Source organism: Magallana gigas, chromosome 6, assembly GCF_963853765.1.
Source record: "Magallana gigas chromosome 6, xbMagGiga1.1, whole genome shotgun sequence".
In the NCBI taxonomy this organism is placed as follows: domain Eukaryota; kingdom Metazoa; phylum Mollusca; class Bivalvia; order Ostreida; family Ostreidae; genus Magallana; species Magallana gigas.
The window spans coordinates 40,122,557-40,141,680 of record NC_088858.1 but is presented as its reverse complement, the minus strand read 5'-3'; the positions used below and the strand labels follow the sequence as shown (position 1 = coordinate 40,141,680).

Sequence of the window (19,124 nt, the reverse complement as noted above, 5' to 3'; positions counted from 1 at the left end):
TTTGTTGATTCATTCGGGATATGAAGGTAGCGATCATTGCAGAAAAAATACATAACCGCGTTAGCGGGTTATGTAAATTTTTTCTGCAATGATCGCTACCTTCATTACCCGAATGAATCATCAAAGAAAGCATTTTATTGTTTATATTAACATCTTTCTTTTAGCAAATTGATAAATTGATTATGAAAAGTAAGTAAAATTCACTAAATTACTGTTAATGTACGTTAGTACGTTTACTAAATGAAACAGCCAAATCGTCTCCTGTGAGACTTTGAGTCTGACGTCGTCATGATTATTTCGTGCTGTGATTTTTCCTAGGTAGTTGTAGGTCTCGACCAATCGATAAACTGGGCGTGTCAAGTTTGGTCCTGTCACTTTCTTGTCAGTTTCAGCCGCTGTAGATTTCGACCAATAAATAAACGGGGCGTGTAGATTTCAATCTGGCTGTTTCTATAGAACTAGTATAAGTTTCCGTAAGAAATAGAGGGTATAATACTTGGTAGATGTAAATATCTTATGCCTTTATTCACTTCTACGTAACTCCAGTGCTAATAATTCATAGCAATAAGAATGAAATGTGTAAAAAAAAAAAAAAAAAAAAAGTACTGGTAATTGGACTTTAGTTATAGTATCAGCATGTGAAAACAATTACTTTTTAAAGTGTGTTAATTATATAGAGAATGTTGAGGTACATGCATAACGCACTTTAATTTTTTTTTTCAAGGTGCGTTAAATTGGTTCAAAATTTAACGCACTTTAAAAAAGAATGTATAAACGCGTACTTTTCTCCAAAAGCCACGCCAGAGGGTTTAAATATTAATGTGTTTGGAAGGAAAGGAGGCTTCTTTTAAAAAGGATTTAACATTAGTGACAAATTCTAAATATAACTCCGGTAACTTCAAATTCCGTTTGGGGATTTCCTATCTATACTCTAATCCTCGAATTACTTTCGATTTGATTTTTATGACTTTTTGATGGTGAACTGAAAATTCCTCGCTTATTTATACAAATCGTAAGTATTGTAGATTCAGAAAAGTTTTGATCGTCATATTTTAACGTTTTAATGATATATTTGTCATATCTGTTACATAAACAAAGGAACAGTAAGAAAAAGAAACTACAGTATGTAGTATGTATGATTTATATATTATAAACATTCAAGTACATTTATTGATATTGGTAGGATAATTTCATATCAATTCGTTCTAGAAATGGAATGAAATTATGAAAACATATTGATTATGTTGTAAAATTGATATAAATGATGCGTTAATTTATTTCAGTCAAGCTAATCATATTGAAAAGGAAAGTCATTGCATGGGGGGAAAAAAGGATTAAGAATCTGTATAGATAAAATTAATGATAACCTGAAAAAGATCGTTTCCAACCTCTAATCTACACCCACCCCGTTTAAAAATTTACTATTTAATTTCGTTTGTTTATTTTGTTTGTGAGCGACTGGCCCGGTAAGAAAAAGCTATGTTAATGTTAATACTGTATGAATACAAATTCGTGAGTCTTTGGTATCAGTGAATTTAAGTTAGCAAACAATTAGCTACCACGAACAATGATGATCCACAGTGTTGCAGTAACTTAAATAGTATCCACCCCCAACCCCAAAAAAGAAAACCCTAAATGAAATATACATTTACCGGTAGGTATATGACTTCATAACTAGGAAAAAGGTATTTACTGAATATTTAAAGAAGTTAGTTATGGTACCGTGATTTGTAATGGTGGATCTAGTAACCCCCCCCCCCCCCCCTATGAATGTTGTTTTTTATTCATATTTTTACATAACTTTTTAAAATTTTGTATGACTTAATTGTTAAGTCAAACGGGACCTCAAACATGGGACAGTGCCCCCTCACTCACAGCCTAACCCTTAATCTTACATTACTCAATCCATTGTAATTTGGCACTCTTAATTATCATGTAATACAATGTACTTCGCTTTATATTTATACCAGCAACTAATGTCTAAAAATATATATTAAAGGATGCTGCTTTGTTAGCTAAAACCAGGAAATTGGAGACTAGATATTGAAGACAAGTTTCCTCCTCCGTCATATATTGCAATATTATAATCCATTCTTCCTGGACTTTAATTATAATTTAAATATCTGTAATTGAAGTGTTTTCATTTTGTAGAATTTCACAGCTTTTTAATTTAATTATAATCCCTGGTAACATGGTTTGTAACTATTTTTGGTATTTCCAAAAATAAAATTGAACATTGTTTGGCACCATATTTAATCAAGATATAAGATTTTATAGTCTATTCAGGATGTATGAAGGAGATAATGAATATCTTAAAGCTATTTTGTAAAGCTTTGGTAGATTCTTAACAAAATTCACTTGAAAACTGGAATATTTTGTTATGACAGGATGTTGGTGTGATGAAAGATGGCGTCCAACTATGAACAATACAATGGGGAAATTCCAATGAACTGTAAATATTGTGCTTTGAAAGTGATTGGTTTTTTGTTGAAATCCATGTACATGCATGTATATGTGTTGTATATGTGGGTATTGAATACACTGCATAAACATGATGGAAAATAGAGATTGACCACATTATATGTCCTACATTTTGTAGCTAGTTTTCCAGGCTTTCAAAAGAGAACAAAGATGGCAGACAACAACAGTCAAATTTTGTCCAGAATTGAGGAGGTATACACAAGTTTTTTCCCTCCACTATTATTTTTTTGGTGCATATGGTGTCTTGCATTGTGTTGGGTTGTACATAGTATCGATTAAAGATTCAGACATTTATATGTTTCTTGTTTTAAAAAAAAACTGCCAAAAATTATTTGAAAGAAGATTTTTGTATAAGCTAGGATTTCATTTTGCATTGGTACGATACGACTAATGAATGAATTTATGAACAGAGAGTAGCAATGATACCGACTTTGCAAGCAAGGGTCAGCGAGATGCATGGAGTCCTGAACCAGGTTCTTTACAATGTCAAGAGGATCTCGGAGCACCTGTCCATCCAGCCACCATCGGCTCAAATCAGACCACAGGTGCAGCAGCAGACCATGGGGTTCAGCAGGAGAGAGAACATGGGGTCCACAGGGCTCAGCCAATCAATGACTGGCCTCGGATATGAAGGCTTCATGCAAGAGAAGAGAGAGGCTGAAGACAGAGTTGAAAAACGTAAAAATACTTACCAAATTTTGAGTCTTATTATTTTGTTTTTTTATTTAGAGCTTTAATTGTTATGATGGAAATTTAGGTGCTATCATTCCTATCAAAACTAAAAGCGAGACGATTTAGAGATGTTTTGTGATTTATATTTGAACTTTTTAAACTCCAAAATGACAATTCCCTTCAAAGAGGTAATTGAAAATACATATGTAAACACTCTTGTTTGGCATTAAACTTTTATTTTTTTTAAGCGGTCAGACCAGTAATATCTGAAGCCACACCTAAACGCCCACTAATAACTGAAGTCACATCTGAAAGTGAGGATGAGGCGACCAGATCAAATCCAGATATTCAACCATCAGAACCTGTAGTACAAAATCTTCAAAGAGAGGCTGCAGAAATTTTTGCTGATGGTCAAGATCTCACAGAGAGTACCAGGAGTGTTGCAAAGGTACCTCAAGATCCCTCATTTGAGGAGGCGGTACATCGCAAAGTGGAACCTCAGAAAATAGAACCTTCAAAAGTGGTACTTCAAGGGATGATTGATATGGATATGGCACCTCAGGAGATGGGATCTATAGATGTGACGCCTCAGAATGTGGCATCAGTGGTAGAGGAACCTCAGGAGGTAAAGAATGAGGTCCTCCCAAAACCTGTAGAATTGAATGACTTTTCATCAGAGAATGAGGAGCAGAATGAAACAGATAAAGTGAAAGCTGTGATAGCAGAGGCCCAGAATCAATACAGCAAACTCAAGTGTAGAAGAACAGCAAAACACGATGACAATAGAATCCAGTTTGTTTATGGTAAAGGTGAAGATGGACTACAAGAAGAGGTCAAATGTGGTTCCTTCACTCAAAATATTAAATCTACCACTAGAAGACCAGAACGGAGAGATACAACTGAAAGTAGCTCAGATTCAGAGGAAGAGCCTACAGCTAATGTCAAGTTTGTCCCTTCGTCCGGATCTTCTGCTTCTTCTTACAAAGCCTCAGTGCAACAAAAAGGTGGATATCAGAACTACCAAAACTCCAGCTCGCTTGGTGGTTCTCTGAAGTCCTCCCTCAAAACTTCGTAAGTCATCGTCAAAAAAGAGTTTTAAATTTGCATTCATCTTTAATTTGATTGTACCATTTTATCTTTGTTCACTTAAACATTTTTACAGGTCTCTATCTCTGAAATCCGAACCTGATGACAGACTAGGTAAAAGATTTGAAGAGCTATCTATTTTGCTACTGAGCAAACTAACAGATATAATGATACATGGTATGTAAAATATATTTTGTCTGAGCAATTGTAGAAAATTTGTTCTGTTGTAGATGGTGGATCAGAGCTTAGAATTCTCACAGAGAGTGAACTTGAAGAACTTACTTTGAAAGAGGCAAACAGAGGTAAAATATTTTTGCAAATTGATCAACTCTAGCTCCAAAGATCTATTAAGTAAATATGAATGTACATGTATACAGTAGTAAAATCGGACCTAACCTAAATTGGACATACTTTAAACAATTCAAACAAGTTTTAGAATATTGCTTCAGAAGTGACTTGAAGAATGTTCTTCATTGTGTCCTTAATTAATGTACCATTTGCATATAGCAGTGCAGAAACCTTCACACACGTACATGTAGACCTCTCTGTTTAACTATTTCAATAATGTTGAAATGGAAATTGTTGAAATTATAACTATACCATTTCTAAACTTGTATTCAATAAGGGTTATTTTCATCAGGCAAGCAAAACAATATTTATAGAATTTATTGTGTCCAAATGTAGTTCCGGTTTTTTAACTTTATCTTAGCTGCTGATTGCACCGACCATAAGTCCCAGGGAGCGGACACCATTCTCTGTATCGATACGTCGTCCAGTATGAAGGGCAAGAAGTTTGAGCAGATTACAGAATTTATTGAGTCTTTCTTAGAAGGTTTGTAACTAGTTTATGGAAGTTTTGTTATACTGAAGAATTCAGTTAAACATGATCATAGTTTCTGTACTTGATTCTAAATAAAATATGTATTATCAAAGAAACTGTACATATACTGGTAGGAATAAAGTGTAGCATGATTGCATTTTGTATTTTAGAGAAAATGTTGGCCCATCAAAAAAAAACACCTGAATTATGAATATTCATACTGTTGAATTATTTTTTTTAAATTCAGGCTTCTCTGATTAAATGTTCGTTTAAAGTAGTAAAACCATATACTGGTAAATGACTCTTCAGCACTTAAGTAAAATTTGAAAAGTTTATACATTTAGATCCATTGCAAGAAGAAACTATAGGGTGATTTCTGTTTTACTCTAAAGGTATTGAAGATGTTGCTGTTGAAAATTCTTTGGAAGAGAACATAGCAGTGGTGTCATTTGGAAATGAGACCCGGGTTGTCCAAAATTTGACCAATGACTATTCTAAAATCAGAGATGCAGTAGGTAAGGGCACACCTCAGTGGGGTTATGTTATGCCCTCAAAACTCTGTGTCTAAGAATTAGCATTTTTGGGGGTTGCCATGGTTTTTAATTTTCCATATTTCAGAATCATTGTCGCCTGGTGGTCCTAGCCCTATAATGACTGGTCTTGTTCTCTGCATGAGTGCCATCTACAATAGAGGTAAAGAATCATTTTTTATATATAGAAATAACACTTTTACGAAGTGTACTGACATTTTGGTTGTGTGTAAGAGAGAGAGAGAGAGAGAGAGAGAGAGAGAGAGAGAGAGAGAGAGAAGTTAAATTACAAATTGTTGTTAATGAAAAACCTGCAGTTAGACTGGGTTTTTTTAAATATATAATATATTATATAAGTAAAATATAATCATAGTAGGTAATACAAACATATAACTTTAAAATAACGGTGCGGATTTATCATTTTTCTTATTTAAAGATTTATTGAAAAAATATGTGTAAACATTTCTAAGTCATAATTTATCTGCAATTCACGAATATAATAGGATTTGACAATTATGATTATAGAAAATATAAAATGCGAATTGCAGTTTGACTGTTATTACATGATATTTTGAGCAGGGGGCGTGGTGACCTTCAGAGAGAGGAAGATCTTCCCCCGCATCATCCTGTTGACAGATGGTGGTGTCACTGACCAAAGGATATTCAGTGGACCAGACACCATCGTGAAACAAGGAGGAACTAAAAAAGAGGTCAGAAAGCATCTGAAAAATTTCTATTTTACAATGCATTCAAAAAACAGTTGGCTATACATTACATTAATGTAAAGTATTTCATATGTATATTCAGCTCTCTTAAATTGCTTGATGTCTAGACTATTGATTCTATGTATCATTGTCTGTAACAGGTGTGGCACAAATTGATGGAGTTTGCTGAGCGGTTCCGTACACACGCAGATCCTCGGAATCTGGTCTGCGTTCCCATTGGAGAGGATGCAGACATGGTTCGTCCGACATATTTTGCAGGAATCTTATGATTTCTTAGATTTCCTGGATGCAAAAAAGCTCAGAAAATAATAAAATCTTTTATGGTACTTGTTTTTATTTTTGCAGACTTTGCTGGGACAGCTAGTAAATACAGCTGGAGGAACCCTGGTACAACCAGAGGATGTCCAGAAAATTAGCCACCATTTCCTCATCAATGTAAATATCAGTCTATAATGGATGTCAAAATCACTTTTTATACTTTTTATAATTTCCTGTTTGTGAATTTCAATTTGTGAACAAATGTTTCTTCTAAAAATAAAATAAAAATAATAGACGTCGCTAAAACCAAAAACTAAGCAAATATAAGTTATCTCCCTTAAAATAACAATGGTTCATGGAGAGAAAGGGGTAATTACTTCTCATTATTTGTTATCATTGATATATAATTTTTGTTGTTGCAGACTGTAGTAGCCAAGGTCATCCATGATGGAGCCCTGAGAGGCCCAGAGTTATCTGATGATGAGTTGAAAGAAAAAATTCAGGCTACAGAGGGAGCAGGGGACTTCACAGAGGCAGAAGTGGTGAGATAAATTGGAACAATTTTGGATGTATATGCTGGAAAAAAGTAATAGATATTGCACCCTTAATACTCTAACAACCGATGAAAATGTTTATAAAATTTAAAAAGTGAAATAGTTAAGATTAAATAATCTTGAAAATATGCATTCAGGAGGAGACTCTGGCAATGATAAAGAGAGACAACGAGGAGCGAGCACAAGGGGGCGCCACTGGAGGGTTAGATAGCAGCACGGAAACCAAGGAGATGCCTCCCATTGGTTCCAGGGTCCGACGAGGTCCGGACTGGAGATGGGAAAATCAGGATGACAACATGCCTGGGACGGTGGTGGCCCACAAAGCCAGAGGTCAGTGTTCTATGACCAGGCAACTCAGCTTTGGGGCAGATGACAGTCATAAATATTGAATTTATACAATTCATTGAATAACAGAATTCATATATATATATCATTTTGATCAATAACTGAACACTAGACAATTTCAATACCAGTATACTCATCATTTGATCAATGACATAGTTGATGAGGGATAAACTGTACCCCTGTATTACTACAAATACCACTGATTCATTGTACTCTTGTGATTCTGTCAGGCTACCTCACAGTGGAATGGGACAATGGGAACCGAGGAAAGTATCGTTATGGAGCGGAGAGTGGAGCAAAAGATGTCAGGATGGTGGATGAACCGCGCATGCTACCGCCCGGGATGATGGTGGCTGTGGGGGTCAGGGCAAGGAGAGGTGTGCCATTTGGTTCAGATTTTGGAATTTTAGGAACCTTGTTGTTTTAAATAAGAACTATAAATAATAAGCCATTGTGTTACTTCACTTACTACTGTATGAAGACATTCTGTTTCAGTTTCATTCATTTCTTTTTGGAACTCTTAAAATGATTCCAATTTATTCAACAGTCCTAGTGGTTATTTTTTGTCATTTCACATGCCTGGTAATTTCCTTTCAGATTTTAATGTGATCCATTTTTTATCAATTTTGTTTACAGGTTCACGTACAGATGATACAAATTTAAGCATGCAGAGTTTTTAATAGGAGTGCTAGTTAATTCTTGAAATCCAGAATTCTTAAATCACCCCTCCCATGAAAGAAAAAATAAAGACAATTTGATTTCTTTAATTTTCTATAATTGAAATAGTGTGAAAAAGTCTAAGTCTAGCTCTCTTGTAGGGACTGACTGGGAATGGGGATCACAAGATGGAGGAGAAGGGAGTTCAGGGGTCATATTCAAAGTGGAGGACAGTGGGATTGTCCACGTAAGTGCCACGCCCCTTGCTAAGGTCACATGATTTGAAATTCTGACTGATTTTTCTGCTGACAATTGATTTGAATTGCACTGTGTGAATGTGTATGATATTCTTATTTATGGGGCCATTTGAAAAAAAACAACCCAAACCCCAAAATCAAGTGTGGCTTATCTGATGGGTTTTTTTTTTTTTACAGGTAAGGTGGGATAATGGAAAACGAGGAAATTACAGATTTGGATTGTTCGGCAAATATGATGTGGAAGTCTGGTAGGTCATATACTGACCTTGATCTGAATGGATTTTTTTAGAGGGTCATTAAACTTGATACTGTAGTAGTTAATATCTGTTTGGTTCTGTAGTCCACAGTGCATAGTAACGGAAGGAGCCACCGGTTTATCAGATGGAGGGAGTTCCCAAGAATCAAGTCAGTGGTAGAGAATAGAGGAATAAACTGCTTCAAATCATATCGCTATCATTATCACTTATAGATGTAAATCACAGCTGAACAATTATGTACAATTTCATAACAAAGAAACTAAGTCTTGGCGTGATTATCAGTGGCTCTGTTTTCTTGGATTTTTAGGGTAACCCTGCAATGAAGTATGAAACACAAAATTAAATTGTTAATCATACAATCTACAAAATTATATCCCCTTAAAAACTTGTAAAACAAATTAGCAATCCATGAAAAATTAGCCCTCGTGAAAATAATTGATTACAAGGTAATTTGTATTAGATTAGTCAAAGTTTTTCAGTTAAAAAAAATATTTATACACACCACGTATAAGAATCTCCAAGTTTAAATGGGATTTTTTGTAGTAGATAAGAGTAATTAATCTGTTTGGCGTTCAGAAAAAATGATAAGTTATTGCCCTAGATTTTCTTAATTTCAATTCTTTTTTGAAAAATCTTTCCTAACTTATTACAACTTACACTTTCTCATGTGATTTTGCAAATAATTATAAGTATTGAATAAATTAGTCTTTGTAGTTTTCTTTAACAATTAATACTATCTTATAATGTTTCTTTTGAATCATGATTTAGACTTTGATGTATCAGTATTTAATATTTTGTTACCAAAGAAACCTTCACATTTGATTTAAAATTGTATCTGAAATTTAAATACAAAATAAAATCTAAAATGCAACAATCAATTACCGGTATTTATTTTTGTGCATGAAAAAATGTTTGTTTTTTTTCTTTGGTCTGTAAAATGAGTCATTCATTTCTATATAAAATTAAAGTGGGTATTTTGAACACCAAAATATTGAATACCAAAACTATGTGCCGTAGACGTTATGTATCTAATTTCAACATATTACAAAGCTTTCTGAAGTCTGAAATTTTTTTTCAACCCCAATATTAGCAGGAGATAAGAAGATTTGACAGTTGATAAGTGACAATACACGGTTATTTATGCCTCTGATAATTTTATTTTAAAAATTTTCTGTTCTGTTTTTAATTGTCCCTTAATACAGTTATGTAAAAAAACAACTTATGAGTTGGACCAGTTCTTTGACAATGAGGATTAATAGCTAGGACAATTTTTATCAAATGTTGAGGATATTTTCTGAAACACAAATTAAAACCTGATACCTTGGGCAATTGGATGTAGCCCTATATAGTATTTGAATGTTCTGAAACCCATACCATATAATTACCAGGACATAACACAGGAAGAGAAAACAACTTCCTGGTAAAAAAAAAAAATGAATTGGGCATCAATTTCCTTGTGTATATCACTCTGTGACATATATCTGTTGAAAATAATTTCGATCAGCTCAAAATATAAAATTGTTGACTGCTGTAGAAAAAAAATATGATAAAACATACTTTGTGTAAAGAAGGTCCTTAAAACAGTCTTTTCAAATAAAAAAATCCTTCCAATAAAATCAGAATAAACACATTAAAAGCCATTTGTTTGATAGGAGAGAAAAAGGGTCAGTGGCAATGGCAGGACAAGGATGGGCGATGGAGGGACCACGCAGGGGAGACCTCGGACAAGATTGAACACGTATACCAGACTCGACACGGCAAAGGGACGGTAGTGGTAGAGTGTGAGAACGAAAAGTGAGTACCAGCTCTGCACTGGGGGTGGGGGTTTCTTAGACGCATTCAGGTACAATCGTATGATGATGAACATCTGTGTGTATAGAATGTGAAAATAACAATGAAGACTTTCTCTTATATCTTGGTATACACATCTTTTATCTTGGTTGCTTTAGGCCCTTGAATCATTATTGATTGTGGATATTGGCCAGGGAAGCTCAGTGGTAGAGCTCCTGACTTAATTTTTTTGCATGGATCCCAGGTTTGTTTCCTGGTCCAAGCATATATTTTCATTGTAAATTTGCTCATTCTGCCTTTCCCTCTACAGATCAATACTCTATTTTACTAAGATGCGCATTGATAAAGTTACTTTCTATTCTAAACTGAAGGTACAGAGTCATTCCAGAAAAGAAATGCCAGAGAAATGTCTCAACAGGTGCGGAGTATCCCATCAGGCGTATAGGTAAATGATGTTTTGAATCAATTTATTTTTAATTTGTCACAACGTCGATAAAAAAAGGAAAAAAATCATGCACAGTACCATTCAATGCAAATGTGACAGTCATTCCAACAGCACCTCACTTCTACCATTTTGACATTTTTATTTTGGAAAAAGAAAAGCATGTGGCACATATTTGCGTGCTTGAAAATGAATTTTAGATCTTAATTTGGCTAATTCAGTAATTGAATTCATACATAAATGTTGTAATTTCTCTGTTTCAGAAGTGACAATGAGATAAAGGATTTCTGCTGATTTAAAGAGAACAATGTTGTGATAAAATTCTAACAGCTATCTTTTGTACAAAATTTGTGTAATGCACGAAATGAAAACCTGTATATACTGCAGTACGTATCATATACTGGTACAGTTGTAGGTTTTTATTATCCATTTTACACATAATTATTTAGTTTAAATTAAGATGATATGAGTTAAATAATAAAAGAAGTGTTTCTTTTGGATATTGGAGTATGGAAATATCAAAAAGTCAACTAAAAATTGATTTATTTTGTTGCAAACGTATGTCAAAACATCGCGATAACAATATTCCAATTAAAGGAAATATTGAAATCATAGTTGAATGTACATATAGTACAGTAATTTTGGTATACCTTGCATGGCAAAGTTTGACAGATGATATAGCTCTTTTGATCAGAAAATTGTGATTTGAGAATTTGATAAGGGCTATCTTAAGGTGTCATAATGTTAATCAGTCTGGGATAAGCACAAAGATTCATTCCTGTACATGTCAAAAAAAAATTAACTTCAAGAAAAGAAGTTTGCGTTTGCGATTGATTTTACATTTATGTAATGTATACGAATTTGTGGTTTAATATTGCTTTTTAATTTGTTGTTTTCTTTTAATAAAAATTCAGTTTTGCAATCATTATAATGAATTAATTGTCATTAATTTTATTTCATTCAAGATCTCCACCACCAAGGTGTTGAATACCATAGACACATGTATGTCAAAAAAATCTAGAGCTCTTGTATAACCATTACTTCTAGGATGTAATATTTAATTCCAATGAATCCCGGACAAGTTCCAGATATCAAGGTTTTACTGTAAAAAAACCCTTTATAAGTTTTACATCCTTTTCATAGCTTCTTTGTTTTTTCTGGAATGTTATACTCTACCTCCAGAAGACAGTCATCTCTCTATGTCAATGGTTTTTGATCTACTCCACTACTCATAAACCCTGGACCAAACAGACATATACGACCAAGATATCTGTGAGCCAATGCTCACTAGTGATACCCCCGCTCTGATGTGAATATGCAAAATAAGCAATTAAAGTCAACATTTAACAGAAATCTGGCATCCGATTGGTACAGAAATATATCCCACAATATGGCATGCCTAAACAAATTGTGTGTTAAAATTTCAAGCATCTGCGATAAATAGCTGCTGAGAAATCTTTGAGGAAAATTTGTTTGAAAATTTTGGCTAAAATAAACAAAGTACTCATTTAACAGGAAGTTGACGTCCGATTGGTACAAAAATATATCCCACCATATGGCATGCCTTAACAAACACTGTGTAAAAATTTCAAGCATCTGCGAGAAATAGCTGCTGAGAAATCTTTGACGGAAATTTGTTTGAAAATTTTGGCTAAAAATAAACAAAGTACTCATTGAACAGGAAGTTGACGTCCGATTGGTACAAAAATACATCCCACGATAAAGCATGCCTATACAAATACTGTGTAAAAATTTCAAGCATCTGCGATAAACAGTTGCTGAGAAATCTTTGAGGAAAATTTGTTTGAAAATTTTGCCTAAAATAAACAAAGTCGTCATTTAACAGGAAGTTGACGTCTGATTGGTACAAAAATATATCCCGCAATATGGCATGCCTATACAAATATTGTGTAAACATTTCAAGCATCTGCGATAAATAGTTGCTGAGAAATCTTTGACGGAAATATGTTTGAAAATTTTGGTTAAAAAATAAGCAAAGTACTCATTTAACAGGAAGTTGACGTCCGATTGGTACAAAAATACAATCCACAATATGGCATGCCTTAACAAACACTGTGTAAAAATTTCAAGTATCTGCGATAAATAGTTGCTGAGATAAATGCGACAGAAATTTTTGTTACGGAAGGACAGACAGACAGACACACAAGGGTAAAACACTATACCCCCTCTCCTTCTGAGCAGGGGTATAATAATTCTCTGGTTGGTCTCATTAAAGTTTGCATGATCAAATAAGAAAACGTTTTTTTAAGAATGATGTTAATTGTGCATTGATCAATGTTGAACCACTGTCAAATAAATTCGAAACTGACTAGTAAGTAACTACTTACTGCAATCCATTTTGAGTTCAAGTGAACCCATATTTTCTACAAGTTGGATTTCTAAAACAACTTGTTTATTGGTGCAACCGTATTGCTATAGTTTTTATGTTTAATACCCATTTTCTGATTGGTCGGACCAAGAGGTCACAAAAGGTCATAGCAAATCATTTTGTAAAATCCTTGACCATATATCTCCTCCTTTGGCCCTGTCAGGCCCAGAGTCCACAAGAGAAGTGTTTATTGGTAAAGGGTATGCTATGACCTTGAACCAAGTGTTGAAGTCAAATGTAAAGGTCAAAGCGCATCTCTGTGAAATTCATGGCCAAACTTTACGTTCTTCTCCCTTTGGCCTAATCTGACTCACACTTTTCCAAACGCCTACCTGTAGGTAAGGGGAGTGCAATGATTCTGAACCAAGCTTCTAGGTAAAAAGTCATGTTTATAGCAGATAGTTAAAACATAGTAATCACACATTACAAAGCTCTTCGAGACGAAGCATCACCTTTATGAGGCATCATCTTTATGAGAATCATAACTATGAAAATCATAGTTAATGATATTCAGCATTCAAGCCTGTCAAAAGCATAATCATCATTAGACGCACCATCCATGCAAGTTTGGTGAAGTAAGACCAGTAATAACCAAGAGCACCTGCTCCAAAAACTTTAATCAGCTCTAAAAACCTTCATTTACTCGAGCATCCAAAACCTATGGCTTCAAACCTGTAAGGTGCATCAGTATCATAAGATGCACCATCAATGCAAGTTTGGACCAGTAGTTACTGAGCTACCAAAGGGCACCTGCTCCCAAAAATTTAACCTGCTCCAGCATCTGATATTCATGGCCCAGCTTTAGCATCCAAGTCTTTCAAGTCCATAAGAAGGTCCAAATGCACCATCCATGCAAGTTTGGTGAAGATATAACAAGTAATAACTTAGATACAGGACCTGCAGCAAAAACCTTAAAGATAACATTGATGTCGGGGGTATTACTTAAGCTACCCCCCCCCCCCCCCCCCACTTCGTCTCGGTAGGCTAAAAATTCTTGTTTACAAGAAATTATCTTTCCCCTTAGTCCTATCTGCCTTCTACTCCACTTATAAAGAGGTTGTTGAATAAATTACACTGCTTACCAGTATTAAAGGGAGTCCTTTAAGACTGTCACCAACACTAAATTTTCATATACTGGTACATGGTTGTATCTTTTTCACTTTTATTAGGTCACCTGAGTGACCTATTGCAATTGGTCTTCGTCCGTCATTTGCGTCGTGCGTCTGTGCGTCAACAATTTTACATTTTTAACTTTTTCTTGAAAACTACCAGGCCAATCGTTACCATTTTTAGCTCACCTGAGCTGAAAGCTCAAGTGAGCTATTCTGATCACATTTTGTCTGTCGTCCGTCTGTCCGTCCGTCTGTCTGTCCGTCCGTAAACTTTTCACATTTTCAACATCTTCTCAAGAACTACTGGGCCAATTTCAACCAAACTTGGCATAAATCATCCTTAGGCAAAGGGGATTCAAAGTTGTGAAAATTAAGGGTCACACGCGTTTTCAAGGGGAGATAATTAGAAATTTATGAAAAATTTCGAGAAATTTTCAAAAATCTTCTTCTCAAGAACCATAATGCCAGGAAAGCTGAAACTTGTGTGACAGCATCCTCAGGTAGTGTAGATTCAAAGTTGTGAAATTTATGACCCCTGGGGGTAGGGTGGGGCCACAATGGGGGTCGAAGTTTTACATAGGAATATATAGAGTAAATCTTTAAAAATCTTCTTCTCAAAAACTAATCAGCCAGGAAAGCTGACACTTGTGTGGAAGCATCCTCAGGTAGTGTAGATTCAAAGTTGTGAAAGTCATGACCCCCGGGGGTAGGGTAGGGCCCCAATGGGGGGTCGAAGATTAACACATGAATATATAGAGTAAATCTTTAAAAATCTTCTTCTCAGAAACTAATCAGCCAGGAAAGCTGAAACTTGCGTGGAAGCATCCTCAAGAAGAGTAGATTCAAAGTTGTGAAATTCATGACCCCCGGGGTAGGTTGGGGCCACAATAGGGGATCGAAGTTTTACATAGGAATATAAAAGAGTAAATATTAAAAAATCTTCTTCTCAGAAACTTATCAGCCAGGAAAGCTGAAACTTGTGTGGAAGCATCCTCAGGTAGTGTAGATTCCAAGTTGTGAAAATCATGACCCGCGGGGGTAGGATGGGACCACAATGGGGGGGGGGGGTCGAAGTTTTACATAGAAATATATAGAGTAAATCTTTTAAAATCTTCTTCTCTGAAACTAATCAGCCAGGAAAGCTGACACTTGTGTGGAAGCATCCTCAGGTAGTGTAGATTCCAAGTTGTGAAAATCATGACCCCCGGGGGTAGGGTGGGGCCACAATGGGGGGTCGAAATTTTACATAGGAATATACAGAGTAAATCTTTAAAAATCTTCTTCTCATGAACCATAAGACCAGAAAAGCTGAAACTTGTGTGGAAGCATCCTCAGGTAGTGTAGATTCAAAGTTGTGAAAATCATGACCCCCAGGGGTAGGGTGGGGCCACAATGGGGGGTCGGAGTTTTACATAGGAATATATAGAGTAAATCTTTAAAAATCTTTTCTCAGAAACTAATCAGCCAGCAAAGCTGACACTTGTGTGAAAGCATCCTCAGGTAGTGTAGATTCAAAGTTGTGAAAATCATGACCCCCGGGGGTAGGGTGGGGCCACAATGGGGAGTTGAAGTTTAACAAAGGAATATATAGAGTAAATCTTTAAAAATTTTCTTCTCAGAAACTAATCAGCCAGATGATTCTTTATAATTGTTAAGACTTTCGCCCCAGGACAATTCTTTGGCCTCACAAGAAGGTTCAAAGTTTGCTGTAGGTTTATATCCCATATATAAACTATTGTTAAGGATCTTTTTGAGAACTGCAATACTCAACATATGATATGACTATAAAATCATCCTGTTAGAAAAGGGACTAATGATTATAAACATAAGAATATCCAGGGGGAAAATGGATTTTATTTATACAGGATCTACATGTATTATTGTACATTGTCCAGATAGTTTGTATTATGACTCCATTAAGCTGATTTTATCATACCTATTGTTCCTCAGGTGAGCGATGTGGCCCATGGGCCTTTTGTTAGCTCACCGAGCTGAAAGCTCAAGTGAGCTATTCTGATCACATTTTGTCTGTCGTCCGTCTGTCTGTAAACTTTTCACATTTTCAACATCTTCTCAAGAACCACTGGGCTAATTTTAACCAAACTTGGCACAAAGCATCCTTAGCCTAAGGGGATTCAAAGTTGTGAAAATTAAGGACCATGCCTTTTTGCAAAGGGAGATAATTAGGAATTTATGAAAATTTTGAGAAATTTTAAAAAATCTTCTTCTCATGAACCATAAGACCAGGAAAGCTGAAACTTATGTGAAAGCATCCTCAGGTAGTGTAGATTCAAATTTGTGAAAATCATGACCCCCGGGGGGTAGGGTAGGGCCACAATGGGGGGTCGAAGTTTAACATAGGAATATATAGAGTTAATCTTTAAAAATCTTCTTCTCTGAAACTAATCAGCCAGGAAAGCTGACACTTGTGTGGAAGCATCCTCATGTAGTGTAGATACAAAGTTGTGAAAATCATGACCCTGGGGGGTAGGGTGGGGCCACAATGGGGGGTCGAAGTTTAACACATGAATATATAGAGTAAATCTTTAAAAATCTTCTTCTCTGAAACTAATCAGCCAGGAAAGCTAACACTTGTGTGGAAGCATCCTCAGGTAATGTAGATTCAAAGTTGTGAAAATCATGACCCCTGGGGGTAGGGTCGGGCCACAATGGGGGGTTGAAATTAAACATAGGAATATATAGAGTAAATCTTTAAAAAATCTTCTTCTCAGAAACTAATCAGCCAGATGATTCTTTATAATTGTTAAGACTTTGGCCCCAGGACAATTCTTTGGTTCAGATTTTGATGTAGGTTTATATCCCATATATAAACTATTGTTAAGGATCTTTTTGAGAACTGCAATACTCAACATATGATATGACTATAAAATCATCCTGTTAGAAAAGGGACTAATGATTATAAACATAACAATATCCAGGGGAAAAATGGATTTTATTTATATAGGATCTACATGTATTTTTGTACATTGTCCAGATAGTTTGTATTAATTATGACTCCATTAAGCTGATTTTATTATACCTATTGTTCCTCAGGTGAGCGATGTGGCCCATGGGCCTCTTGTTGGTGTGAAGCATCTCTATGGTAAGAAAAATCTAAATTGTGAAATCCATGGCTCTTCCACCCTTGGGGTGCCACGGGCGGGGTCAAATATGCAAAAAAAGTCAAATTTTCAAAAATCTTCTTCTCTACTCCCACGCATGTGAGGAAAAAACCAGTTGCATGGTTATGATGTCCATGAAGCCCTCTACCAAAATTGTGAAATTTATGGGTCCAGGGTCAGGGGTTCTGGCTCTAGGGTGGGGCCAATATGGCCATATAGTAAAAATGTATTAAATCTTACAAAATCTTCTTCTTTACTACGATATATATTTTTTTAAAACTGAATACATGGTTATGATGTCCTTGAGGGCCTCTACTAAAATTATGAAATTCATGACCCCTTTGTTAGGTGTTCAGGCTCTAGGGTGGGCCGATATGGCCATATAGTAAAACTGTTTTAAATCTTAAAAAATCTTCTTCTCTACTCCCACACATGTGGGCAATAAACTGAATACATGGTTATGATATCCACAATCTCCTTTACCTAAATTGTGAAATTCATGGCCCCTTGGTCAGGGGTTCAGGATATGAAGGGGGGGGGGGGGGGGGCAATATGGAAATATAGTGTTAATGCATATAATGTTTAAAAACTTTCTTCTCTATTCTCACACATCTGTATTAAAAAAACTGACTAATAATTATGTTTACCAGGAAGTCCTCTACTGAAATTTTAATTTTCATGTCCCCTCAAGGATGGGTTTTGACTCTAGGACAGGGCCAAAATGGATGTATAGATGTTAATGCATATAACGTTATAAATTATCTTTACTCCCACACACCTGAGAGGAAAACTGAGTTCATGATTTTGTTGACCAGATCTTAGTTTTTCACCAAAATTATAGGTTTCATAGTTCTATTTGAGATGTGGTTGTCATTACAAATTTATAATTTTTCTACTCCAGTATGAAACCTAATTAATTAGATGAATATATGAGGCTCCGTGACAAGTTTGTGTATGCTACTCAGGTTACCGTTAAGGCCAGTTGGCCTCTTGTTAATACACGTATCAGTAATGATGAAAAAGAATTAAAACTCATTCTTTATAATGATAAAATTGTGCATTCTTATTGTATTTTGAGTAATAGCATGTCATTAGCCCTCATGTATTCATATTTTAAAACAAAGAGAATACACAAGAAGTCCGTCTAAGTGACAGCACAATAAAAGAATCTCTGACTGTTTTAAACATCCATGAAATATAGCACACCAAAAGATACCCCTGCATCTGATAAGCATACCTGTAAATTAACAAACTTGAGAGAAAATAACAAGCTTCTGTATGCACTTTCAAATTGCATCATCATGTGCTTGAATTAACAGTCAAGGATCAGAACAAAAGGCCCTTTTTACTCCTATATACAGAAATTCTTTATTGTGAAACATGTGAATGACTACATGCAAAGGTAACATTTATTGTGAGTTATAAAACTCCCTAGTAATCTTCCACTTCTCTTCATACAAACTTCACATTTTAATGACAGATCTTAGTGAATATAATTTTTTGATCAAATAAATATGTCCCGTAAATGATAAAACAGAAAACAACAACAAAAAACAACAATGAAAAATTATTGACAAATATAAAACACATTGGCCCTTTATCAAAAACAAGTTTGGAACACTACAT

At 35.1% G+C, this 19,124-nt stretch overlaps 1 protein-coding gene across 3 annotated transcripts; it reads left to right on the top strand.

The window, feature by feature from the left end:
- Window positions 1–856: 856 nt before the first annotated feature.
- Window positions 857–11,738, top strand: LOC117689052 (uncharacterized). Of its 3 annotated transcripts, none has more exons than XM_034468675.2 (22): window positions 857–1,012; window positions 2,388–2,452; window positions 2,600–2,673; window positions 2,892–3,159; window positions 3,402–4,224; window positions 4,316–4,353; window positions 4,470–4,541; window positions 4,949–5,071; window positions 5,452–5,574; window positions 5,678–5,752; window positions 6,169–6,299; window positions 6,455–6,550; window positions 6,660–6,749; window positions 6,995–7,114; window positions 7,264–7,456; window positions 7,702–7,848; window positions 8,290–8,375; window positions 8,563–8,633; window positions 8,726–8,790; window positions 10,295–10,436; window positions 10,805–10,878; window positions 11,139–11,738. In XM_034468675.2, the coding sequence occupies exons 2-22, from the start codon at window positions 2,407–2,409 to the stop codon at window positions 11,153–11,155; spliced, it is 2,874 nt and encodes a 957-aa protein (XP_034324566.2). In that variant the 5' UTR covers window positions 857–1,012; window positions 2,388–2,406; the 3' UTR covers window positions 11,156–11,738. The 3 variants fall into 3 exon arrangements, with proteins under 3 accessions (XP_034324566.2, XP_034324565.2, XP_065943843.1); XM_034468674.2 differs by having other exon boundaries at window positions 10,802–10,878; XM_066087771.1 differs by lacking the exon at window positions 2,388–2,452 and having other exon boundaries at window positions 871–1,012; window positions 10,802–10,878.
- The last annotated feature ends 7,386 nt before the right edge of the window (window positions 11,739–19,124 follow it).